The sequence below is a fragment of the Vulpes vulpes genome, chromosome 14 (assembly GCF_048418805.1).
Source record: "Vulpes vulpes isolate BD-2025 chromosome 14, VulVul3, whole genome shotgun sequence".
Taxonomy (NCBI): domain Eukaryota; kingdom Metazoa; phylum Chordata; class Mammalia; order Carnivora; family Canidae; genus Vulpes; species Vulpes vulpes.
In genome coordinates this window covers 31,219,435-31,241,135 of record NC_132793.1, presented here as the reverse complement: position 1 = coordinate 31,241,135, position 21,701 = coordinate 31,219,435, and the positions used below count along the sequence as shown (strand labels likewise).

The 21,701-nt window shown below is 43.7% G+C and overlaps 1 protein-coding gene and 1 pseudogene across 1 annotated transcript in view; both read right to left on the bottom strand.

Annotated features, from left to right (window-relative positions):
- CDS2 (CDP-diacylglycerol synthase 2) overlaps nt 1-19,353 on the bottom strand; it is a 65,458-nt gene extending 46,105 nt beyond the window's left edge. Inside the window, exon 1 of the mRNA XM_072736334.1 lies at nt 18,970-19,353. Coding sequence (XP_072592435.1) covers nt 18,970-19,026 — 57 coding nt within the window. The 5' untranslated portion in view covers nt 19,027-19,353. The remainder of the gene's footprint in view (nt 1-18,969) is intronic.
- LOC112930016 (ATP synthase F(0) complex subunit C2, mitochondrial pseudogene) lies at nt 1,415-2,141 on the bottom strand (annotated as a pseudogene).
- Nucleotides 19,354-21,701: the final 2,348 nt, after the last annotated feature.

Sequence of the window (21,701 nt, the reverse complement as noted above, 5' to 3'; positions counted from 1 at the left end):
TGGCCATAGAAGCCATTTTCTCACGTCAAACTGAATAGATAAAAAGAACATTCACAGTGGACTGGACCAGGCTCAGAGAAAACCAGTATGCTCATATAGTACTCATGCAAATGTAAATTACCAGCACTTTATGAAAGGCAAGTTGGAAATATGTATTAAGAACCTTTAGGGGCACCTGGGTGGCTCAGTGGTTGAGCATCTGACTCTGGCTCAGGTAATGATCCTGGGGTCCTGGGGTTGAGTCCCATATCAGGCTCCCTGTGAGGAGACTGTATCTCTCTCTGCCTATGTCTCTGTCTCTCTCATGAATAAATAAAATCTTAAAAAAAAAAAAAGCACCTTTAAATGGCTCACATCTCCTCTGATCTAGTCATTCCTTGGTGAGAAATATACCCAAAGTGAGTATCTAGAGAAATACCTCATTTACAGGAGGATGTTCATCATGCCATTATGAGAAGAAACCATTTACATGACGACCTACTTAACAAAGATAGGGAGGGCAGCCCGGGTGGCTCAGCGGTTTAGCGCCACCTTCAGCCCAGGGCATGATCCTGGAGACCCAGGATTGAGTCCCACATCGGGCTCCCTGCATGGAGCCTGCTTCTTCCTCTGCCTGTGTCTCTGCCTCTCTCTCTCTGTGTCTCTCATAAATAAATAAATAAAATCTAAAAAAAAAAAAGGGAAAACACCAAGCAGCCACAGAAAAAAAGATTAGCAGGGCACAATATAAATGATAGCAGCAGTTACATTCTAGGTAGTAAAATTAAAGGTAATTTTAAAATTTTAAATATTTTCCCATCACCTCCACATTTTCCAGCAAACAAGTATTGATTGCTTCCATACTTTAAAAATGCACCAGATGGATAGATCTAAGCTTCTCAACTCCTCTGTGCTGAGGTGCTGAGCCACCTTTGCTGGCTTCCCCCTAAATTCTCTGGCCTGGCCTTCAGGGCCTTCCCCCTGGGACCCCTAACTTATTCTTCGTCCATCTTTCCAGACGCACTCCTGTTCCTCCAGCTAAACTGTCACCACCCCCCATAAGCCCTTCCCCTGCCCTCACCCAGGCAGTGCTAAACAAGTCAGAATGATGATCAAGCCCTAGAGTCCCACATGGATGACCACAGGAGACAACATGAGATTCTTCAAAGTAACCAAAACCACCAGCCCCTGAGGTCAGCTTCCATATCTATACTGAACTCATCAAAACTAAGAGAGATTTGTGATGAATGAAGATGGAAATCCTGGGCTAAAAAAAAAAAAAAAGAAATCCTGGGTTAACTTTCCCTGGAAAAAAAGGGGGGGGGGCTGAAAAATCTCAAACCATCCTGGTTTTCCATCCCTTTCTTGATCACCTAGATACCAAAAGTCATTGTTTTTTCAACTTCATATAATGGCTCATTCTTGTATTTTAGATTTTCTTTTATTAATACAGTATTTATTTGTCTTCCCTCTATCAAATCCTGAGCCAACCACTTTCCCCAGGCTGCTTGTAGAGGTATAGAAAAAGGAACATACAGGGCGAGACACAGGATAAAGATCAATGGGAGATGAGACACAGCTCCTTCACATGGTGAAGATGACAAAGACCACCATCGGGCAAAAGAGCCCCATGGCCTCTGAGAGGGCAAAGCCCAGAATGGCGTAAAAGAAGAGCTACTGCTTCAGAGACAGATTCCTGACATGACCAATGATGAAATTCACAAACACAGTCCCAATTCCAGCCCCAGAGCCAGCCACCCCTACTGTGGCAGCCCCAGCCCCAATGAACTTGGCCGCTGTGTTGATGTCTCTTGGTTCACAAGCTATGGCTGGGAATAAGTGAGGTCAGGGAACATGGGGCTGCCAAGCTGTCGAGGCTCTCATCTGTCAGTGTCTCCCGTTGCTTTTAACATCGCTGCAGACATTGATCGGCTCAACAGCTGAGAGGTGCTCCTGCCCAAGGGGTTGGAGACAAACTTTGCACAGGTGTACATTTTCAGGGGATGAGCAGTTGTGGCAGGAGAGCTGTTCCCAGTGCAGAGAAGACAGAGAGCTTGTATTTTGGGTATTTTAAAACCAATGAGAAATATAAGAGCCATGTGTTACAACACCAAAGCCCATTATTGAGGTAATTTTTCCTGAGATCTAGGAAACAAGATATCTAACCAGTTTCAGGACTCAAGCAGGATCCTCTAGAATTATGAGATGTCACTTGTCTGATAAAAAGCCTCTAGGAAAGGCTGATATCTCTAGAAGAAATAGTTCTTTGACAGAAGTGCTCAAAATAGTTACTGTCCCAAAGTGTTTTCAACAGACCACTATGTGAAAATTGAAAATTCTCTGTACAGAATTCTCTGTGGAACAGATAGAAGATAGAAATGGCAACCGTTCAAGAGAAAACTGAGTCTGGCTGACATCCCTGTAAAAAAACAAAGCCTATGTGGCCCTTGCTCTCCCAAAACTATAGGGGGTGACAGACATCAGCCTCAACATGGCATAGACCAGACTGTAGTGGAAGATTCTATTTAAAGTAGCCAGTAAAGGAGGTGTTTGGGCTTCCACAAACTACCCTCATATTCTAAGTAGGATGGGACACTACCCACCTATAGCTGAAGGGAATATAGAAGATTTATGATTTATGCCTTCAGAGGGAAGCCCCTGGAAAAACTGGCTAAAGGTGATCAGAATGCAGATTGGCTGGTCAGTCCCTCCGAGCCCACTTCCCTGTATGACATAATGGGACCATTTCTCAACTGATTATTTTTCCACCAATGACCTCTTGTTTAGACGACTATTATTATTTTGAAGCCTAAATTTATCAGTAACTGATTCATTTCTCCAAAGAGAACTGCCACATTACACTAAGAACCTAATCATGGCATCCTTGTTAGGCCCTTCAGGCAGCAAGAGAACCCTGCCAGGACTTGCACCACCTCTGGCAAGTGACTGTTTCAACATCTAGGGAATGTACATTTCTGTTGCAATGATGGAAAGAGGCTGCATGTGTGATAATTTTTATCTAAAGTCATCTTGTTGGGCACCTGGGTGGCTCAGCGGTTGAGCATCTGCCTTTGGCTCAGGGCGTGGTCCCGCAGTCCCAGAATCGAGTCCTACATCGGGCTTCCTGCATGGAGCCTGCTTCTCCCTCTGCCTGTGTCTCTGCTTCTCTCTCTGTGTCTCTCATGAATAAATAAAATCTTTAGAATAAATAAATAAGATAAAGTCATCTTGTTAAGGCAGCATAATTGCTGGCTATCTTTAACAGGTCATTTCCATACAATTTCATAAGACTTAAGATCATCATTTTAGGGGCATCTGGCTGGCTCAATCGGTAGACCACGCAACTCTTGATCTTGGGGTTGTGAGTTTGAGCCTCATTTTGGGGGTAAAGACTACTTTAAAAAGTGGAGGTAGGGGGATCCCTGGGTGGCGCAGCGGTTTAGCGCCTGCCTTTGGCCCAGGGCGCGATCCTGGAGACCCGGGATCGAATCCCACGTCGGGCTCCCAGTGCATGGAGCCTGCTTCTCCCTCTGCCTGTGTCTCTGCCTCTCTCTCTCTCTCTCTCTCTCTCTCTCTCTGTGACCATCATAAATAAATTTAAAAAAAAAATTAAAAAAAAATTTAAAAAAATTAAAAAAAAAAGTGGAGGTAGGGTGCCTGCGTGGCTCAGTAGGTTAAGTGTCCAGCTCTTGGTTTTGGCTCAGGTCATGATCTCAGGGTCTTGGGAGCTACTGGGATGCAGGGAGTTTTCTAGATATTATTCCTTTGTTTACTAGACATTTACAGACCACTCAGCAACAGATCCTCAAGGCCTGTGCCTTGAGGGTTCTTTCTCTAAGCCACAGGCAACTATCTGTGCTTGGTCCCCACCATTCTTTCCCATTCTCACACCTACAAAACAGTCCTGCTTTTCTCCTTGTCTGGCTGTCAGTGACCTGGCTGAGGAGGTACCACCACCTCCACCACCAAAGGAGACCACAACTGGACTCTTCTACTCTCTGCCCTCATCTTCCCACAGCTTTGCTTCTGTGCAGTGGCTTTGAAGAATGCCTGCCAATTTTTCATAGGCATCTTCAGGCCTCTGAAGTACTCAAAGTTCTGTTTGTCTCAACATCTATCCTCTTTTTCTTCCATTGTAATAGGAACCCCAGGGCTCAAGCACATGGCGACCTAGAGAGGGCATTTCCCAGCTTCCCTTGCAGCCAGGCAAGGACATGTGACAGAGTTCTAGCCAATGGGGTAGATGCAAAAACCATGCATTTTCTAGGAGTCCTTACAGGAAAGGAACAGGCTCTTTCTCTCTCCTTCCCTTCTTCCTGTTTCCTGAAATATGGATGTGATAGCTGGAATTCCAGCAGCCATTCTGCACTAGGGGTGGATGTCACACACTCAGGATGGTGGAACAGCAAGAGAGAAGGAACCTGAATCCTTGACACTGTGAAGGTGCTGGAATGCCCACCTCCAGACTTCTGTGTGAGGAAGAAGTGTACTTATACTTCTGTCTTGTTTCATCCACTATCATTTTTAGTTTTCAGTCACTTGCAGCTTAACAGGACAGCAACTAGTTTTTAGTATGGAAACCTGATACTTTGTGGTAATGTTTAAAGAAATAGGTTATAAACACACACAAGTACCGGTTATTTCATAAAGTAACAGGGGCTTTTTTTTTTTTTTAAGATTTTTTATTTTATTTATTCATGAGTGATACAGAGCGGGAGAGAGAGAGGCAGAGACACAGGCAGAGTGAGAAGCAGGCTCCATGCAGGGAGCCCGATGTGGGACTCGATCCCAGATCTCCAGGATCATGCCCTGGGCTGCAGGTGGCGCTAAACCTCTGCGCCACCCGGGCTGCCCAACAGGGGCTTAAAAAGCTTAGCAAAATCCATAAAATGGGAAATGTATAAAGGTTTACTGTTCGGAAAAACTTACGTCCTATCACCTTCTGAGATACCATCTTTCATGAAGGAATTTTTGGACCATTGTGGGAAATAATGTTGGCCAGGTAAAACCTTGTCTGCTCCTTCCACTTGACCTCTCCATGGTACTCAACACAGCTTTTCTTTCTTCTCAAACACTTGTTATTTCAGAATATGGTCTCACACCACCCTCTTCTGACTCTTCCTTGGTCTCCTACCCAGTGTCCTCCCCTCCATCAGCCAATTCCAATCAAACACAGGCACTTACCATGGTCAAGTGTCACCTCTTGCCCTTCTTAATGTAAAGAAGCCCAGAATTCAGAGGTGCCATGAGTCAGGAGGAACCATGTTTATCCTTCACCCCAAACACGGAACAACAAAAGTGTTGTAATGAGTTGCTTCTAATGTAAGATCAGCTCAATCTCTCAAAACTGAAAACTTCCTGTTGATGAAAGCAGACAGAGAGCATGCCTCATATCCCCCTGATAATGAATGTCAATAAGCACAGTAAGGAATAAAACCATGACCTTTTAGGCAGAAATAGTAGGGACAGGGACCAACCACAGATGAGATTTCAACAAATTTCTGGATAACAAAGTAGACTAAAGAACTAAGATGGAGGAAATAAAACAGAAAGTGTAGCCAAGAGTATATACTTGAAGAAGGCTCCAGAGAAAGTAAAGCCCTCTGTCCTCTGCTACCCCCTGGAGGAGTCTCTGGACTGAGATCTGATATATGAGATGATGGATGAGATTTAGGAGGTTCAGCTCCCTATCCACTCAACCTAAAATGAAGCCTATCAAGCACCAGGTCCCATCTAAGCACAAAGAGGTCTCAGACAAATTCCCAGTCATTAGAAAGGCAAGGCAAGACACTGCTACTCATTCTTTCCTTGTCCAAACAGGAAAGCTTATTTGGGTTATCCTGCCCCCTCCATCCTGTCCCTCATCCACAATTGTCCTTGAAGGGGAGAGGGACAGAAGATAATCTTTAGTACATAGTCCCTAGACCCAGTAAGACTACTGGACATCAAATTGTAATACAAAACCCTGGGCCACATACAAGGACTTGCAACTAAATAGGCTTGGTGTCACCTGCCTTGGGAGGAAGTGATGTGTTCTGCAGACCAGAAGAAAAGACTGGATTAAGCAAGCACACCCTACAAACCCTCCCCAGTTAGTGTTTTCCTGGGAAGACACACACAGATTGTTAAAATGCAAACTTCATAAAATGCACGTTTCTCAACGTGATGTTTTTAGTCAATGTTTACATAGGAAGCATCTGTGTCTCAAAAATCCATTTGACATTTTTTTTACAGACTTATTTTTAGGAAGAGAGAGTGAAAGACGTTTGGGGGGGAGGGGCAGAGAGAGAGGAGGATAGAGAGTTCCAAGCAGACTTCCCACTGAGCATGGAGCCAAACATGTGGCTTGACCTCATGACCCTGAGATCACAACCTGAGCCAAAATCAAGAGATACTTAACTGACTGAGCCAGCCAGAGATCCCCATTTGACATTTTAAACAAAACAGTGAGTGGGGAAATTTTTGAGTTACATTCCAAACAACAGTGGGAGGAGGTCAGAATCATTAGATTTCAAATCATTAGTCAAAATTCAAAAGGAATGTACGGTCTCTAAAATTACTGGTATTTGAGAGTCACATTGGCAACATATGTTTTATGAACATATGATAAGAGGCTTTATTTTAGAGAATAAAAAAGATCTGATGTCTTATAGCACTGTACAAAGAAATTTTTAATGTAACAATCAGGGGTGTAATAAAAGTACATTCTGTAGTTTTTTTCATCCTAAAGCATGGTCTACAAGAAGATGAAAGCTTGCCAGTTCAGGAAGCTCTACTACAACACCAAGCAAAGGCGACTGGGTTACCCAGTCGGATGACCCACCTTATAATGGATCCCATTATTAGGGTGACCATATAAAGTATCCTCCAAATTGGGACATTAGAGATCAAAGAAGAGTATCACCCACCTAATCCACATCCATTGGCAATGACTGCTTCAACCTTTCTTCTCCTTGGTGAATAACACAGTTCATTAAAGCTGCAGTTCTTGCTTTTTTTTTTTTTTTTTTTTTTTTAATCTCAAGACCTGGGCAGCCCCAGTGGCCCAGCAGTTTAGCGCCACCTTCAACCCAAGGTGTGATCCTGGAGACCCAGGATCGAATCCCACGTCGGGCTCCCTGCATGGAACCTGCTTCTCCCTCTACCTGTGTCTCTGCCTCTCTCTCTCTCTGTCTCTCGAATAAATAAATAAATCCTTTAAAAATAAATAAGTAAATAAATCTCAAGACCTCTTTACACTCTTAATTATTGAAGACCACAAGAGTGGTCTATGTAGATTACATCAATCAATACTTGCCATTATTAGATATTAAAACAGAAATTCCCAGAATACACAAGTGTGGTAGTTCCTCAGGAAATTAAACATAAAATTACCATATGATACAGCAATTCCACTTTGGGGTCCATGCCCAAAATAACTGAAAGCACAGATCCCAACAGATATTTGTACACCCATGTTCATGGCAGCACTATTCACAGTTTGGGTCATTTGCAGGTTGTGGCTACTATAGAGAACACTGCTTTCAATATTCTATAACTTGTCTTCTAGTGACCATTATGAACATTGTGTACAGATTTCTATCAGGTAATCACCTATGAATGTTCATAGGATTTGTGTATAGTAGGTTTTATTTTCTGTTAAGATTTTATTTGAGAGAAAGAGTGCACACATGAGGGGGTAGGGGAGAACAGATAGAAAGGGAAAGAGAATCTCAAGCAGACTCCAAGCTGAGCACAGAACTCAGCCCAACAGGGGGCTCAATCTCATGACCCTGAGATCATGACCTGAACTGAAAGCAAGAATTGGACACCCAAAGGATGGAGACACTGACACCCCTATACACAGCCTTCAGTAAATATTTACCAGTTTTCCAAAGTAGTAATACCAGTTCATACTCCCACAAACAGTATGTGAACTCCATATATTTGCTATCTCTTAGTATTTTCAGTCTTCTGAATCTCAGCCATGCTGGTGGGTGTACAGTGGAATCTCACTGGAGGTTTTAATTTTCACTTCTCAAAAAAATTTTTTTTTCACTTCTCTAATGACTAATGATGTCAAGCACATTTTCATATATTTATTGACCATTTGAAGAGCCCATTTTTTTGAGTTCTCTTTTTCATATATTTAAGTTTGTAGGCTTTCCATAGATTCTGGATATCAGTCTTATGTCAAATATATTTTTTAAATCTTCTCATCTGTAGAATTCTTCATTTAGTTCAAAAAACAGAAGTTCCTGATTTTAATTTAGCTCTTTTATAGTTTCCTTTATATATTGTTTCCTTTATAGTTAGCATTTTTATTAAGAGTTCTTAAATATCACTATACCATTATCACACCTATAAAAATTAACAATTCCTTCACATTAAATCTCCAGGATTTGGGCAGCCCTGGTGGCTCAGCAGTTTGGTGCCACCTTTGGCCCAGGGACTGATCCTGGAAACCTGGGATCGAGTCCCAGGATTGAGTCCCACCTCAGGCTCCCTGCATGGAGCCTGCTTCTCCCTCTGCCTTGTCTCTGCCTCTCTCTCTCTTTCTCTGTGTCTCTCATGAGTAAATGGATGGAATATTAAAATAAATAAATAAATAAATAAATAAATAAATAAATAAATAAATAAATAAATAAATCTCGAGGATTTGAATTTATCCAAAATTTTCTAGTTTTTTTATTTTCATAGCAGTTTGAATGAGGACCCAAATAAGGTCCAGAAATCATTAATACACCTTATATCTTTTAATGTGCAAGTTTTATATCTCTTGCTCCCCCTTTTTTTATAGTGGGGCAAGATGTCTCCTTGACATGTATTTTCTAAAGTAACCAGGTCATTTGTCCAGTGATATTTTTCAATGTGTTCTCCTGTCCCTTTAATTTCCTGTAAACTAGTACTTAAAACGAACATCTTGTTCAGGCTCAGGTATGATTTTTGGACAAGACGCTCCATTGGTTGTATTGTGTACTTCCATCAGGAGATACATCATATCTGGCTGTCTGATGGTAGCATTGATGGTTTTGGTCTCATTCTATCAATTCCCTGGGGAGTTGAATATATTAATATTCTATCACTCTTTTTCCATTTGTTCTATAAGGAAACACTTCTAGGGGCACCAGGGTGGCTCAGAGGTTGAACATCTGTCTTTGGCTCAGGTTAGTGATCCCAGGGTCCTGGGATCGAGTCTCGCACCAGGTTCCCTGCAGGGAGTCTGCTTCTCCCTCTGCCTAGGTCTCTGCCTCCCTGTGTTTCTCATAAATAAATAATAAAATCTTTTTTTTTATTTTTTTAAAGATTTTATTTAACAAATATTCACGAGAGAGAGAGAGAGAGAGAGAGGCAGAGACCTAGGCAGAGGGAGAAGCAGGCTCCATGCAGTGAGCCTGACGTGGGATTTGATCCTGGGTCTCCAGGATCACACCCTGGGCTGAAGGCAGGCATTTAACCGCTGAGCCACCCAGGAATCCCTCTTTTTTTTATTTTTAAAATATTTTATTTATTTATTCATGAGAGAGAGAAAGACACACACACACACACACACACACACACACACAGGCAGGAGAAGCAGGCTCCATGCAGGGAGCCCGACGTGGGACTCGATCCCAGGTCTCCAGGATCATGCCCTGGTCTGAAGGCAGCGCTAAACCGCTGAGCCACCCGGGCTGCCCCTAAAATCTTTTTTAAAAAAGAAAGAAATGTAAAACTTCTAATCAACTATTTGGTTACTCAAAGATACAGTTCCTATGCGAAAAACATGATAATGCCTCAGAATAACTTCATCCTAAGCCTCATTACTCTGAGGAGAAAACTGAGGCAAATTATTGGGGGGAGCCAGGTTATAAACCAACTAGTTCAACTAGGAGTCTGTGCTTGTAACTACTAGGCTGTAATGCCTCTTCTAAGATCAGGAAACAAGTGAATACTCAGTAGGTCTTTGTGGGGGAGGAGAAACCACAAAGATAGACACTCTCATGCAGTTAGGGTAGCTACAAATTTACTGCAGGAAGGAAATACATTAATTGTATCAAAAGTTTAGACAATGTACATCCCTTCTTAAAATCAGCAGTTCTAAACATAGAATTTCTCTAAGAACACGCATGTGCAGAAAGGGGTTTTTGCATTTTGTTTTGTTTTAACAAGGGTATTTCCTGCAGCTTGCTTATAATAGCAAAAAATTTAAAACAACTTAAAACCCTGATTGATTCAATAAGTTAAGGCACAGCCACACAATGAAATGATACATAGCCATTAAAAATGATGGTGGTTAAATGTTTACAGATTTGAACAATGTTTAGAGCATATTCTTAAGTAAAAAATGAGTTCTAAAACAGTAGTATACATAGTACAGGACTGTGCAGTGCATATAAAAAGAAAGGCTACACACCAAAACATCAATGACAGTGGTTATCTCTCAATGTCAGGCTTAAGGTGATTTCTTTTCTTTTTGGTGTTTCTACAATGAATATCTTTTATTTTCATCTGTTTCTTCATAATAAGAAAAAGTTTGAAATACTGTTTATAAAGAACGAACCTTAATGATGTGGAGAATATGCTTCTGACAGCGTAAAAAGGCAAGCTATCAGATCATATGTGGGAACTACTATTACAGTCAGGTGCAGCCGCATGCATTTGAACAGCTCTGCATGATGGGATTATAGGTGGATTTCATTCTCATATGTATACATTTCTGTGATTTCTACAATAAATATATGCCTGATGAAATAATGAGATGGAGAAGAGCTAAAACAGATTTTGAGAAAATAAGATTTAAATAAGTAGAGGTATGGAGAGGGGTGACAGACAAAGAGCACAACTCAGGAGTTGGAAATAGCAGGAGCCAAGATTGACACCACAGGGGCACCAAACAAGAGGAGAGACTCGTTAAGAGAGAAGAGTGTATTGTCTTCTATGTCCAGAATTCTTTTTTTCTTTTTTTCCTTATAATTTATAGGGTGGTTTCAGAACTGTTAGCAGATAGAAAGGACAGATGGACTAGAGGTGACTAGGTACAAATTCTAAAGGGATGGAACTCAATTAGAAGATTTCACAATAGTGCTGAACTACGTGAAATATTCAAGAGTAACAGATAAGAAATACAGGTAACACCTGGCTAGAATCTGTGACCTGGACGGGGTGAGAGAGAAGACACAGAGACCAATGTACTCTAAAGCTAAAGCAACTTAGAGATCTGATTCTACTTGCAGAGACAGGAGGGTCAATGTCTAGAGCAAGAGAAGTCAGATTTGAGATAGTTACTGATTGAGGGATATGCACCAAGGAATGTCCTGGATGTCATGAAACCACCAGGACTAGCAGGACACAGATTGTCGGGAGGAGGCTCTGAGAATCGCCCACTAAAGAATCTGCAGTCAGGCAGCCCTGGTGGCGCAGCGGTTTAGCACCGCCTGCAGCCCAGGCCGTGATCCTGGAGACCCTGGATCGAGTCCCACATCAGGCTCTCTGCATGGAGCCTGCTTCTCCCTCTGCCTGTGTCTCTGCCTCTCTCTCTCTGCATATTTATGAATAAATAAAATCTTTAAAAAAAAAAAAGAATCTGGAGTCAATGACAGAAATCCCCTCAATGTCAGGGACCCAGGAGCAAAGACTATTGCCAGAAAATCCCACATCTTGGGCAGCCCGGGTGGCTCAGTGGTTTAGCGCTGCCTTCAGCTCAGGGCGTGATCTTGGAGACCCGGGATTGAGCCCCATGTCGGGCTCCCTGCATGGAGCCTGCTTCTTCCTCTGCCTGTGTCTGTGCCTCTCTCTCTCTCTTTCTCTCTGTCTCTCATGAATAAATAAAATCTTAAAAAAAGAAAAAAGAAAATCCCACATCTCAACAGCTCTTTCAAAAACACAGCAGAGTCCTCACAGAGGAGCCCTAGGCTGGCCCTGCAAGACCCTAATACAAATGACTTGCTGCCAAAAGGTAACAATAGATGTCTAACTTTAGAAGGACATATCAGGTCCTGCACCAACAGGAGGCACTCATGAGCACTGCAACTTGGCTCAAGAGGCTGCCTCTGTGGAGCACTGGGGAGGAGGGAAGGGGGAATTCACAGCCTACACTTTGCACCTTTCAAATTCTGAACCATGCACTGCCTAGTCAAAATGACACAATAAAGTTTAACTTTCTTGAAAAGGTCACTCAACTTGGTGGGCCCTATGCCATCCCCACTGTTGGGGCAAACAGCATAAGAACAAAGATTGGGGACTGGACGGGCAAGCTGCCTAATGGAACCAGCCTACCATTGCTGGCACTGCACCACCCTGCCACCAGGCTTGTAAGGCAAGAACTCTGCCCAACACCAGGAGCAACTTGGTATTTTTCCAAGAAGACTCTGGCAAAAACACTATCAAGAGTCAGGGTCTCTATGTCACTTTCACAAATCAGAAGCAGTATAGCACATGAAAGTCTCTGCCTTCTCATGCCCAGTAGCCTCCAGCACCAGTCAGGAAAGTCGAGGAGGCTGTCACAGCACAGGAAATAAGAAACCGTGTGCAGGAGAGTTACTCTGCAAGCCTACTAGAAATGCAAACAAGTTTAATATACTCCACCAGTGTAGATCTGAGAACAGAAGAAGAATGCACAGATCAGAAACACAAGAGTCCTCTTAGCAGCAGTTTTGCTTTTCAAGGTCAACCAGGGTCTGGAAGCAGGTGATCCTCCTGAGATATCCTCAAAAGGTCACAGTGCCTATGTAATTGACCTCACATCATCTCATCACATAAGCATTTCACCATCTCACATCACAAGAAGGGTGAGTACAGAACAATATTTTGAGAGAGAGAACACACTCACATAAGTTTTATTATAGGATATGGTTGCAATTATTCTATTTTAATATTGTTAATCTCTTACTGTGCTAATGTACAAATTAAGCTTTTTCATAGGTTTATGTATTTTAAAGATTTTATTTATTTATTTATGAGAGACACAGATAGAGAGGCTGAGATACAGGCAGAGGCAGAAGCAGGCTCCATGCAGGGAGACCGATGTGGGACTTGATCCCAGAACTCCAGGATCACCCCCTGAGCCAACGCAGATGCTTAACCGCTGAGCCACCCAGGCATCTCAGGTTTATGTATGTATAGGAAAAAAACACAGTAGAGCTAGGATTCAGTAGTGATCTGCAGTTGCAGGCATCCACTGGGGTCTTGGAACAAATCCTCTACAGATAAGGGATGGGAGGTGTTACTGTATTAATGTTCACATTCTTTCAAACACTTTATTTTTTTAGATTTTATTTATTTATTCATGATAGTTACAGAGAGACAGAGGCAGAGAGAGAAGCAGGCTCCACGTGGTGAGCCTGATGCAGGACTCAATCCCAGAACCCCAGGGTCACGCCCTGAGCTAAGGCAGACACTCAATCACGGGCCACTCACGCATCCCTCTTTCAAATACTTTAAAGGATAATTATTTGCATCCTTTTGCAACTATGAAATTAGTTACAAGATTCATTTTTGTGCATTTAGTTCTATTTCTTCAAATCAATGGAGAAAGAATGGAATATTTGAAGCCAAAACTGGTATAAAATCCTGAACATTTTCTTATGAACACAGACACCAGCCCTTCTTCAGAGCTAAAGGGACTGTATACAGCGGACGCAGGATTCAGTGAAGGTTCTAAGGAGAAGGGGTGCTGAATACTGAGTGACTGATTACTGCTGGAACAAACAATTCTGATATTAAAAGTCATCCAGAAAGCAACCTCATACGCAGCTCAGTGTGAGGAGCCCACACCACACTGGGACTTTCTTTCAAGGATACCCGAATGGTGGCCCTCAGGGATGGAGACTCCAAAATACATAAACCACCAGTACCTGGGAAAATTGGACCTAATCAGCTTTTTCTGCCAATTTTTTTCCCCTCAGAATCTCCACATTTACTGACAACTTGCACATATACATGTGCAAGTTTTTGAAAACCTTTTGCTATTTTTCTGATTTTTGTAGCCACATAAGAAAAACAGGTGATATGTGGGCATGCTTTTAAAGTCTGTAAATTAATTCTGTACCTTTGCAGGCAGCATTATGCAACATAATGAGAAAAAAAAAAACAGTTAGGAAACCTTCATACCCTATGACCCATATCTGCCTCCAAGGAGCTGTGTGACCTTGAGCAAAGAAACTCTCTGGGATATGGTATCCTCCTCTATCAAATAATGACCTCTAAGACCCTTCTAGTTCTAATAACCAATGAGAACAATTTAACATTTTTAAAAGATACAAATTCTTCCAATGAAATATCACAAATGTGTACAAACACAAAACATCTCAAATCAAATCAGTTTTTAAAAAAATATTTTATTTTTAAGTAATCTCTACACCCAACATGGGGCTCAAATTTATAATCCCAAAATCAAGAGTTACATGCTCTACCAAGTGAGCAAGCCAGGCACCCCCAAAATTAGCTTTTTAAAAAAACTAATGAATAAAAAAGCCTAATTTTAAGTAGTCACAAAATGAGAGCTAATTGAGTTTATAAAATTATACACTTTAAAAAACTAAAATAAAATTATACACCGTGATCAACATAAATAAGAAACTTAAAATGGTGGATTATGTAGCAAATCTTGTCATTTCTCTCCCTGTTTAAGAACCATAGCCAAGGTTTACTAATTTTTCGATCCCTGAAGTATTTCTCAATATAAAAACAAAAGAGTTGAAATAGAGCATTTCTCCTATATCTGTAGTTTTATAGCTCTTAAACTAAGATTTCATTATTTCAGTAATTTACTCTTAAAAATCAGAAAAACATTTTTAATTATTCACCACTATCCTAAAATAGATTATCACCAGTGCAATAAAGGGAAGATAATTGTGTACAGCAATGCTACTTCTATCTGTGATTTGGAACACTAAAAAATTTGGCCTGAAAACATACATCACAGAGTGCAAGCCCTGTCTATAACACTTTCCTTAAAAAGAGATGAATAGGGAAAGACTATTCCAAACACTCATAACTTGGTGATTTAATCCTCTTACAAGAGTGGAAGGTGAGGGGCACTTGGGTGGCTCAGTGGTTGGGTGTCTGCCTTCGGCTCAGGGCATGCTCCTGGGGTCGAGTCCTGCATCAGGCTTACAGCAGGGAGCCTGCTTCTCCCTCTGCCTATGTCTCTGCCTCTGTCTCTCATGAATAAATAAATCTTTAAAAAAAAAAAAAAGAGAGAGAGAGAGAGAGAGAGAGAGAAGGTGAATGTGATTTTTTTCTATAAAACTCTATTTCAGGGAACCCTGAGGGCTTGGGATCCCTGGGTGGCTCAGCGGTTTAGCGCCTGCCTTTGGCCCAGGGCACGATCCTGGAGTCCCGGGATCGAGTTCCGCGTCGGGCTCCCGGCATGGAGCCTGCTTCTCCCTCTCCTGTGTCTCTCTGCCTCTATCATAAATAAATAAATCTTAAAAAAAAAAAAAAAAAAAAAAAACTCTATTTCAGCCAGAAACAGTCTTAGCTAATACACCATCACAATGTGATGGCTTCTGCCCTATTTAACACTCATATTCATTTAAACCACAGGAGTATCCTCTGAAACACATGCTATCCTATCACCTCCATTTTAGGGACAAACGGAGGCTTTTATACAAGTGCCTTGCTCAAAGTTATACAGCTGGTAAGTGGCACAGTCCCTGCACCTAACGACCATCTCCAGTTAAAATTTATTTTTTTTCCAGTTAAAATTTAAACTCCTCTTTCTAAACAATGTCATTATTTCCTCCCCAGGCTGGTCTATCTATCTACAAAGGAAGCCTTGAGACGAGCAGAGCTCTAATTTAAGTAGCACTCCAGCACCTAAATACAGCAGAGCCTTCACTGTAACCTCCAAAACAAAGTTTCCTGAAATGCCAACCCAGACATAAATTTTAAAATGCCGATCTTTTGGCCCATGTTTCATCCTTTTCTTTCCTAACCTCCATTGGAAAAACATGGTTGGGCAGAAGGAGGATCATTCTCAAAGCTTAAATTCCAAGCTTCTTAAATTTGGCAACAATACTGTGCTTTGGGACTTTAAAATTATAAGCACGGTTCCCAGAGGAAAACATTTCCTTTATTAGCAATTGGCTTTGAAAATTCCATTCTAGGATGCTAAATATAATAAAATACCTTCTGACTTCTAATAAACACATTCTCCAGACTATTTTGAAACTAATGATCGTTTGCTTATTTACAAAACAATTTTGCCACAACCATTAAGCAAATGGAACATTTTAAAGAATCCTTCAAATTTGTTCCAGTTCTTTTAATGAACTGACCTGATAATATTTTCTGAATTTTTCTATGAAAGAAGAAAGTTCTCATTTCACGATTCATTTTTTTTTTAAGATCTTATTTATTTATTCATGAGAAACACGGAGAGGGGCAGAGACCTAGCCAGAGGGAGAAGCAGGCTCCATGCAGGAAGCCCAATGTGGGACTCAATTTGGAGACTCCAGGATCACGACCTAAGCCGAAGGCGGATGCTCAACAGCTGAGCCACCCAGGCATCCCTCACGATTCATTTCTTTAAAGAGATATCCTTGTTTTATCCCAATTTCCTTAGGTTTTAACACAAGAACATCAGCAAAACAAGAATCATGGAGATAGGTTTCTTAAACTATGAAATAGAGTAAACATTTTTAAAGACTCTATACATTCATCAAAGGCACATAAAGCATTTCACAGTTCTTAAAATGTATCTTTATTATTAAAAATGCCATACATGGTAGTTCAGAAATACTGAGTGACAGGGTGAGGAACTGACTGCCTTGTTGTGGGCTAATGGACTACATCAATCAGGCTTTTAACCGAATGCAGTAGCCGCTGTGTTTTAGGGAACAAGCACTTAGTAGAGCTCACAACTCCAGTCATTCTGTCATTGTATAAGTGGTTTAAATGCAGTTGCAAACATTTAAGGTACCTTCAGCTGGACAGCTCCTCGTGGTCTCCCTACCTAAAACACGGAATGAGAAAGTAATTAAGACTCAAATGGCACTTTTTCTCTGGGAGATGGATTCAAGGAGTTGAGTGGGAAGGGTAAAAACTTTTCACCTCATAATCCCATGGGGGCAGAGGGGTGGTTTTGTTTTCACCACTAAGTATGTCTATGACAAACAGCTTTTCAAAAAAAAATATATCCCACTAGCTACCATGCCTTCTTTTGTCTCCAAAGTTCCATTAACATTAAGTCTCAAACAAGGCTACGCAATCTCCAACTATCTAAGGGGCACCTGGGTGGGTGGCTCAGTGGTTGACTTTCTGCCTTTGGCTTAGGTTGTGATCCAGGGGTCCCATATCCCCCCCCAGCAGATTCACAGGGGGCCCCCCCATCAGGCTCACAGCGGGGAGCCTGCTTCTCCCTCTGCCTATGTCTCTGCCTCTCTCTGTCTCTCATGAATAAATAAAATATTTTTAAAATCTCTAAACACACACCAACATGTATATGTAGGGTAGGGCAGAGTTCTTTTAGGCCCAACCAGGATATTTAATGGAAAGATAAGAGAGTTCAAAGTACCTTTCTCTACAAATGACTCCTAAACTTGCACTGAAACCCTAAATTTTCTCCAAAATGTATTCTAAAAATTAATAAGAAGAGTTCTCCTTGAAAGATCCACTATTAATAGCAGCAACAAAAAAACTTGTTTAACACCCTATTATCCTTCACCCAAAACATGCCTCCTAGTATAACTACTCTGTTGACACCCTGTCCCCAAAATTTGTGCTTTCTCCCTTCCTGGTGTTTCCCTAATGTCCCTTTCCTCCAGTTATCAAAACCTCCAAGCTGCATCCGTAAGTGGGTGCTGTGAGGCCCAGTGCAGGACAACTGGGATTGGTGGCAACAGCCGTTCCTCAGCTCCCAGCCCCGTGTTATTCAGGTGGGACTATGACGGCAGGTCCTCCAATTATGCACACTGACCTGAAATTCAGGCTGTTAGGAGAAACCTTCCGGTTTTTAAAATAGCAGCGAGGGATGCCTGGGTGGCTCAGTGGTTGAGCGCCTAATCTTAGCCCGGGGCCTGATCCGGGGTCCTGGGATCGAGTCCCGCATCAGGCTTCTCCCTCCGCCTAGGTCTCTGCCCCTCTCTGTCTCTCATGAATAAATAAATAAATACGTTGAGAAAAAAATAAAATGGCATGAACCAAAGAATACATGTGCAGGTCACCCGCTGGCAACCCTCGAGTTAACCAGCGTCTTCCATTCCGTGCAGGCTCCCTCAACGCATCCTTCACACCACTGCCCGCTCAGCTTGCCTAACACACTGAGGCTCCTGAAGCTCGACGCCCTGCCGCCAAGTCCCAACCCTCCTGCTGCGCTGTCGCTCGGCGTCCACAGAGCCACCCTCCGCCGTGCCCAACTCCCCTGCACAAACCCTTCACTTCAACGAAAGGTGTCTCCTCCCCCCCCCCCCCCGCCCCCGCCAGCGGCGTCCCCGCCAAGATGGCCTCTGTTTTACCCTCCTGCTCCGCTCCATCAATGCCCACACTCGAGGCAGGAAACCCATCCTGGGAGTGAACCTTCCAACACCTGCGGACGTGAGTCAAGAAACCTGCTTATTTTAAAGCGAAAAGATTGAACTTTCAAGAAAGAATTTAAATCTCCTTAGAGGCAAATTCCAATGGCCTTCTCTGAATTGCCGCCTCCCCGCCCAAATATTCCCAAGGGGGAGCAGACAGCTCTGGACAGGCTCAGAGGAGGCTCCTGCCAGTCCAGGCTTGGCGGGGCCCCGCTGCCCCCACCGCAGGAAGGCCTCGGCGAGGTGGCAGCCGGGCAGGGGACCCCAACCACCCCTGCGGGGCCGGGGCCGGGGCCGGGGCCGCGCGCTGCCTCCCGCGCCGAGGGATGCCACCGCAAGCAGAGCCCGCAGCCGGGGTCCCGACCCGCCGCCCCCTCCCGGAGACCCTCGGCGCTGCCCAGGCCCCGGGCCGACAAAGGGTCAGAGAGCGAGTGTGCGCTCCGCGCGCGCCACCCGCCAACATCCGGGGGGCGCCGCTGCCCCGCCGCGCCAGCCCCGCCGCCGCCGCTACCTTGTCCTCCGGCGGCGCGTCCGGCTCGCGGACCGCCCTCTGCCTCAGCTCGGTCATGCTTGGAGACCCCGGCGCGACGTCGCTGCAGGGGAGCAGCGCAGCCGCGGGGCGTGCAGCTCAGCGCGGGCGCGCGCGGACTCCGCTCGGCCGCCCCGCCCCGCCCGAGCGGCTCGCAGGACCCACCGCAGCCGGGCCGCGGGCGGTGGAGCTCGGCCCCGCCCAGCGCCGCCGCCGCCCTTTCACCCGGGCGGAGCACAGTCGGCCCGCTCCGGCCCCGGCCAGCTCTCTCCTCCAGGGAGCAGGACCCCGGAGCGAGCGCGCACGCGCACCGCCGCCACCGCGGCTCCGGAGATCCACCAATGACGCGAATCCGCCGGGGAGGCGGGGCCGCGGGAGGCGGGGCAGAGCGGAGCGCTGAGGCGTGCATTGGGCCAGCTGCGCGAGGAGGCGGGCGTTTCCGAAGCAGACGAGCCAATGGGAGCCCCGGGCTGACGCGGACTGGGGGCGCTGGCACTCCGGATCCTAGAGGTAAATCGGCTGCCCGGGGTGGCGGGGCGGCATCCTCCGAGCTCTCACCTGCTGGGTGCTTGCTGCTCTCGGCTCGGGGTCCTCCGTAGCCGCGGCTCGTCCCTCCCGTGTACAGAGAGACACTCGTCAGGTCCTCAAGTGGAAAAGCCGAGGGAGCCCCGCCGTGTAAGAGGAGAGGCTCACGTGATAAGGAAGCGAAGCCCAAACTTCAGTCTGTAGCAATTCCGGAGTGTGCAATAGGCTAGCCTCTGAGCTGAGTAATCGCTTCACCTCATACAGAGAGAGAAGTAGATACGGTGTTTATTTTACAGATAAGATCTTCCGCGGTTTTTCAAATTTCTGCCTCCTGGACTGCTAAACAAGAGCTTTTCTTGGACAGGAATGTCGGCTGCCTCGTTCACAGGGGATCCCCCTGTATACCGGACATATCCTTAGCACTTGAATGGATTTAAAGATTCTCCTAAAGGAAAAGGATCGACCAAGGTCTCGTAACTACAAAGACATTGCCCGCTAGGAATTAGAACACAGATCTGTTAGTTACCAAAGCCCACGATAATCATTGTCCGTATTGCCTCGTTCAAACACTGCACTGCCTTCAGCGGTTCTTATTCTCTGCTTTAGGAGGGGTGTAAAACAAGTGTGAGATGGGGTCCCTTCCTGTAAGCATACCGTCACTGAACCAAGAGAAACGCGCACACGTAGGAGTGGCGATTTCATGTCAGCGATTTTGTCCTTAGCTGTGGCTTCTGGATAAGGTAGTGAGAATTCTGAGAAAGGCATTCTGTTTTCTTGATTTCTGTAAGTATAGCCCCAAGTTTCTGTAACAGTACTTCACAGTGACAGTAGACTAAGTTCGGGGTGTGCTTGGTTTCCTACCCACAGCATTGCACAAATTCTTGGCGGGCTTTTTGTGGGAGAAGAAACAGACCGCTCCTTCCAGGCCATAATTTATAGAAAGCTTTGCTTTTGTATTTTATTTTGTCTTTTGCTTCAATGTTATTTATAAAAAATAAATAACATAGTCGTGGTCATTTTAAAGCTCTTTTAATCTGTTGAGGACCGTGTGACCATCATTATGACCAATGTCAGTGATTACTTCTTCATCTAAAGATCAGACACCTCTTGAGTAAATGAAACAAGGTTTATTACCTAAGAGATGTAGAAGGATGTCAACACAGAGAAAGCCACAAAGGTCATCCTCTGACATAGAGGTGTTAGTATCCAGATCCTCACGGTTAGGGTACGTAATTACGAAAGGTCACAACTGAGTAAGCAACGCATCAGTCGTTCCAGCTCAACTGTTGCCTTTCAAACCCAGCCTAATATAAAGGAGGCTGAAGAGCAGTGCATAGCAATTAAAGTTTCAGAGTGTACAGTATGATTACTAGGGTAGATAAACCCCTACAATTTGGCCTGAACAAATTTCTCAGCCATTGCTCTAAGCCCTTCCAGGCTAACTGAGCTTAAACCTAGTACATATCTAAAGTGCTGTAGAGAACCAAGGAGCAGGTATTCAGACCACTGAAAGTCATACTAATAGGCCTTTAGGCAAGCACTAGGGTCTCTCTCTCTCTCTCTCTCTCTCTCTCTCTCTCTCTCTATATATATATATATATATATATATATACTGTAGAAAGAAAATAAAAGTAAAGATCTCCCCCTATCTCCACCCTGAAGAAAATCCTTTACATTACCTTACACCTGCTCCTCTATCCCTGACTTTTCCCTTCTAGTCCTCATATTAGCTCCTTCATGTAGCGTCATTTCTTTCAGGCTTGTGGCTTATCTTGTTTACAATGACTTCTTTTCATTACATTCCTTGATTAGTTCCCAATATTTTTAGATGTTATTTTGATTACTTGATATAACTAGCAAGAAATTCTCAAGTCCCCCAGAATGTTTGGGCTGTGAGCTCAGTATAAGTGGAAAGCTATTGTTGTAATTATTATTCTATAATAAAAATTATTTTATAATAAAAACATTTGAAAACTGTATTAGTACAAACAACAAGAAAATCCTTCAGTTCCCTGAATAGTGTTTTTCATCTCTTAGCTGGGAAGAATTGTCAATAAACAATTCCTTAAACAGCAACTTCTTTTAAAAATTGTCAATAAATAGGTGTGCCTGGAAGGCTCATTCAGTTAAGCATCTTCCTTTAGCTCAGGTCATGATCCCAGCGTCCTGGGATCTAACCCCACAACAGG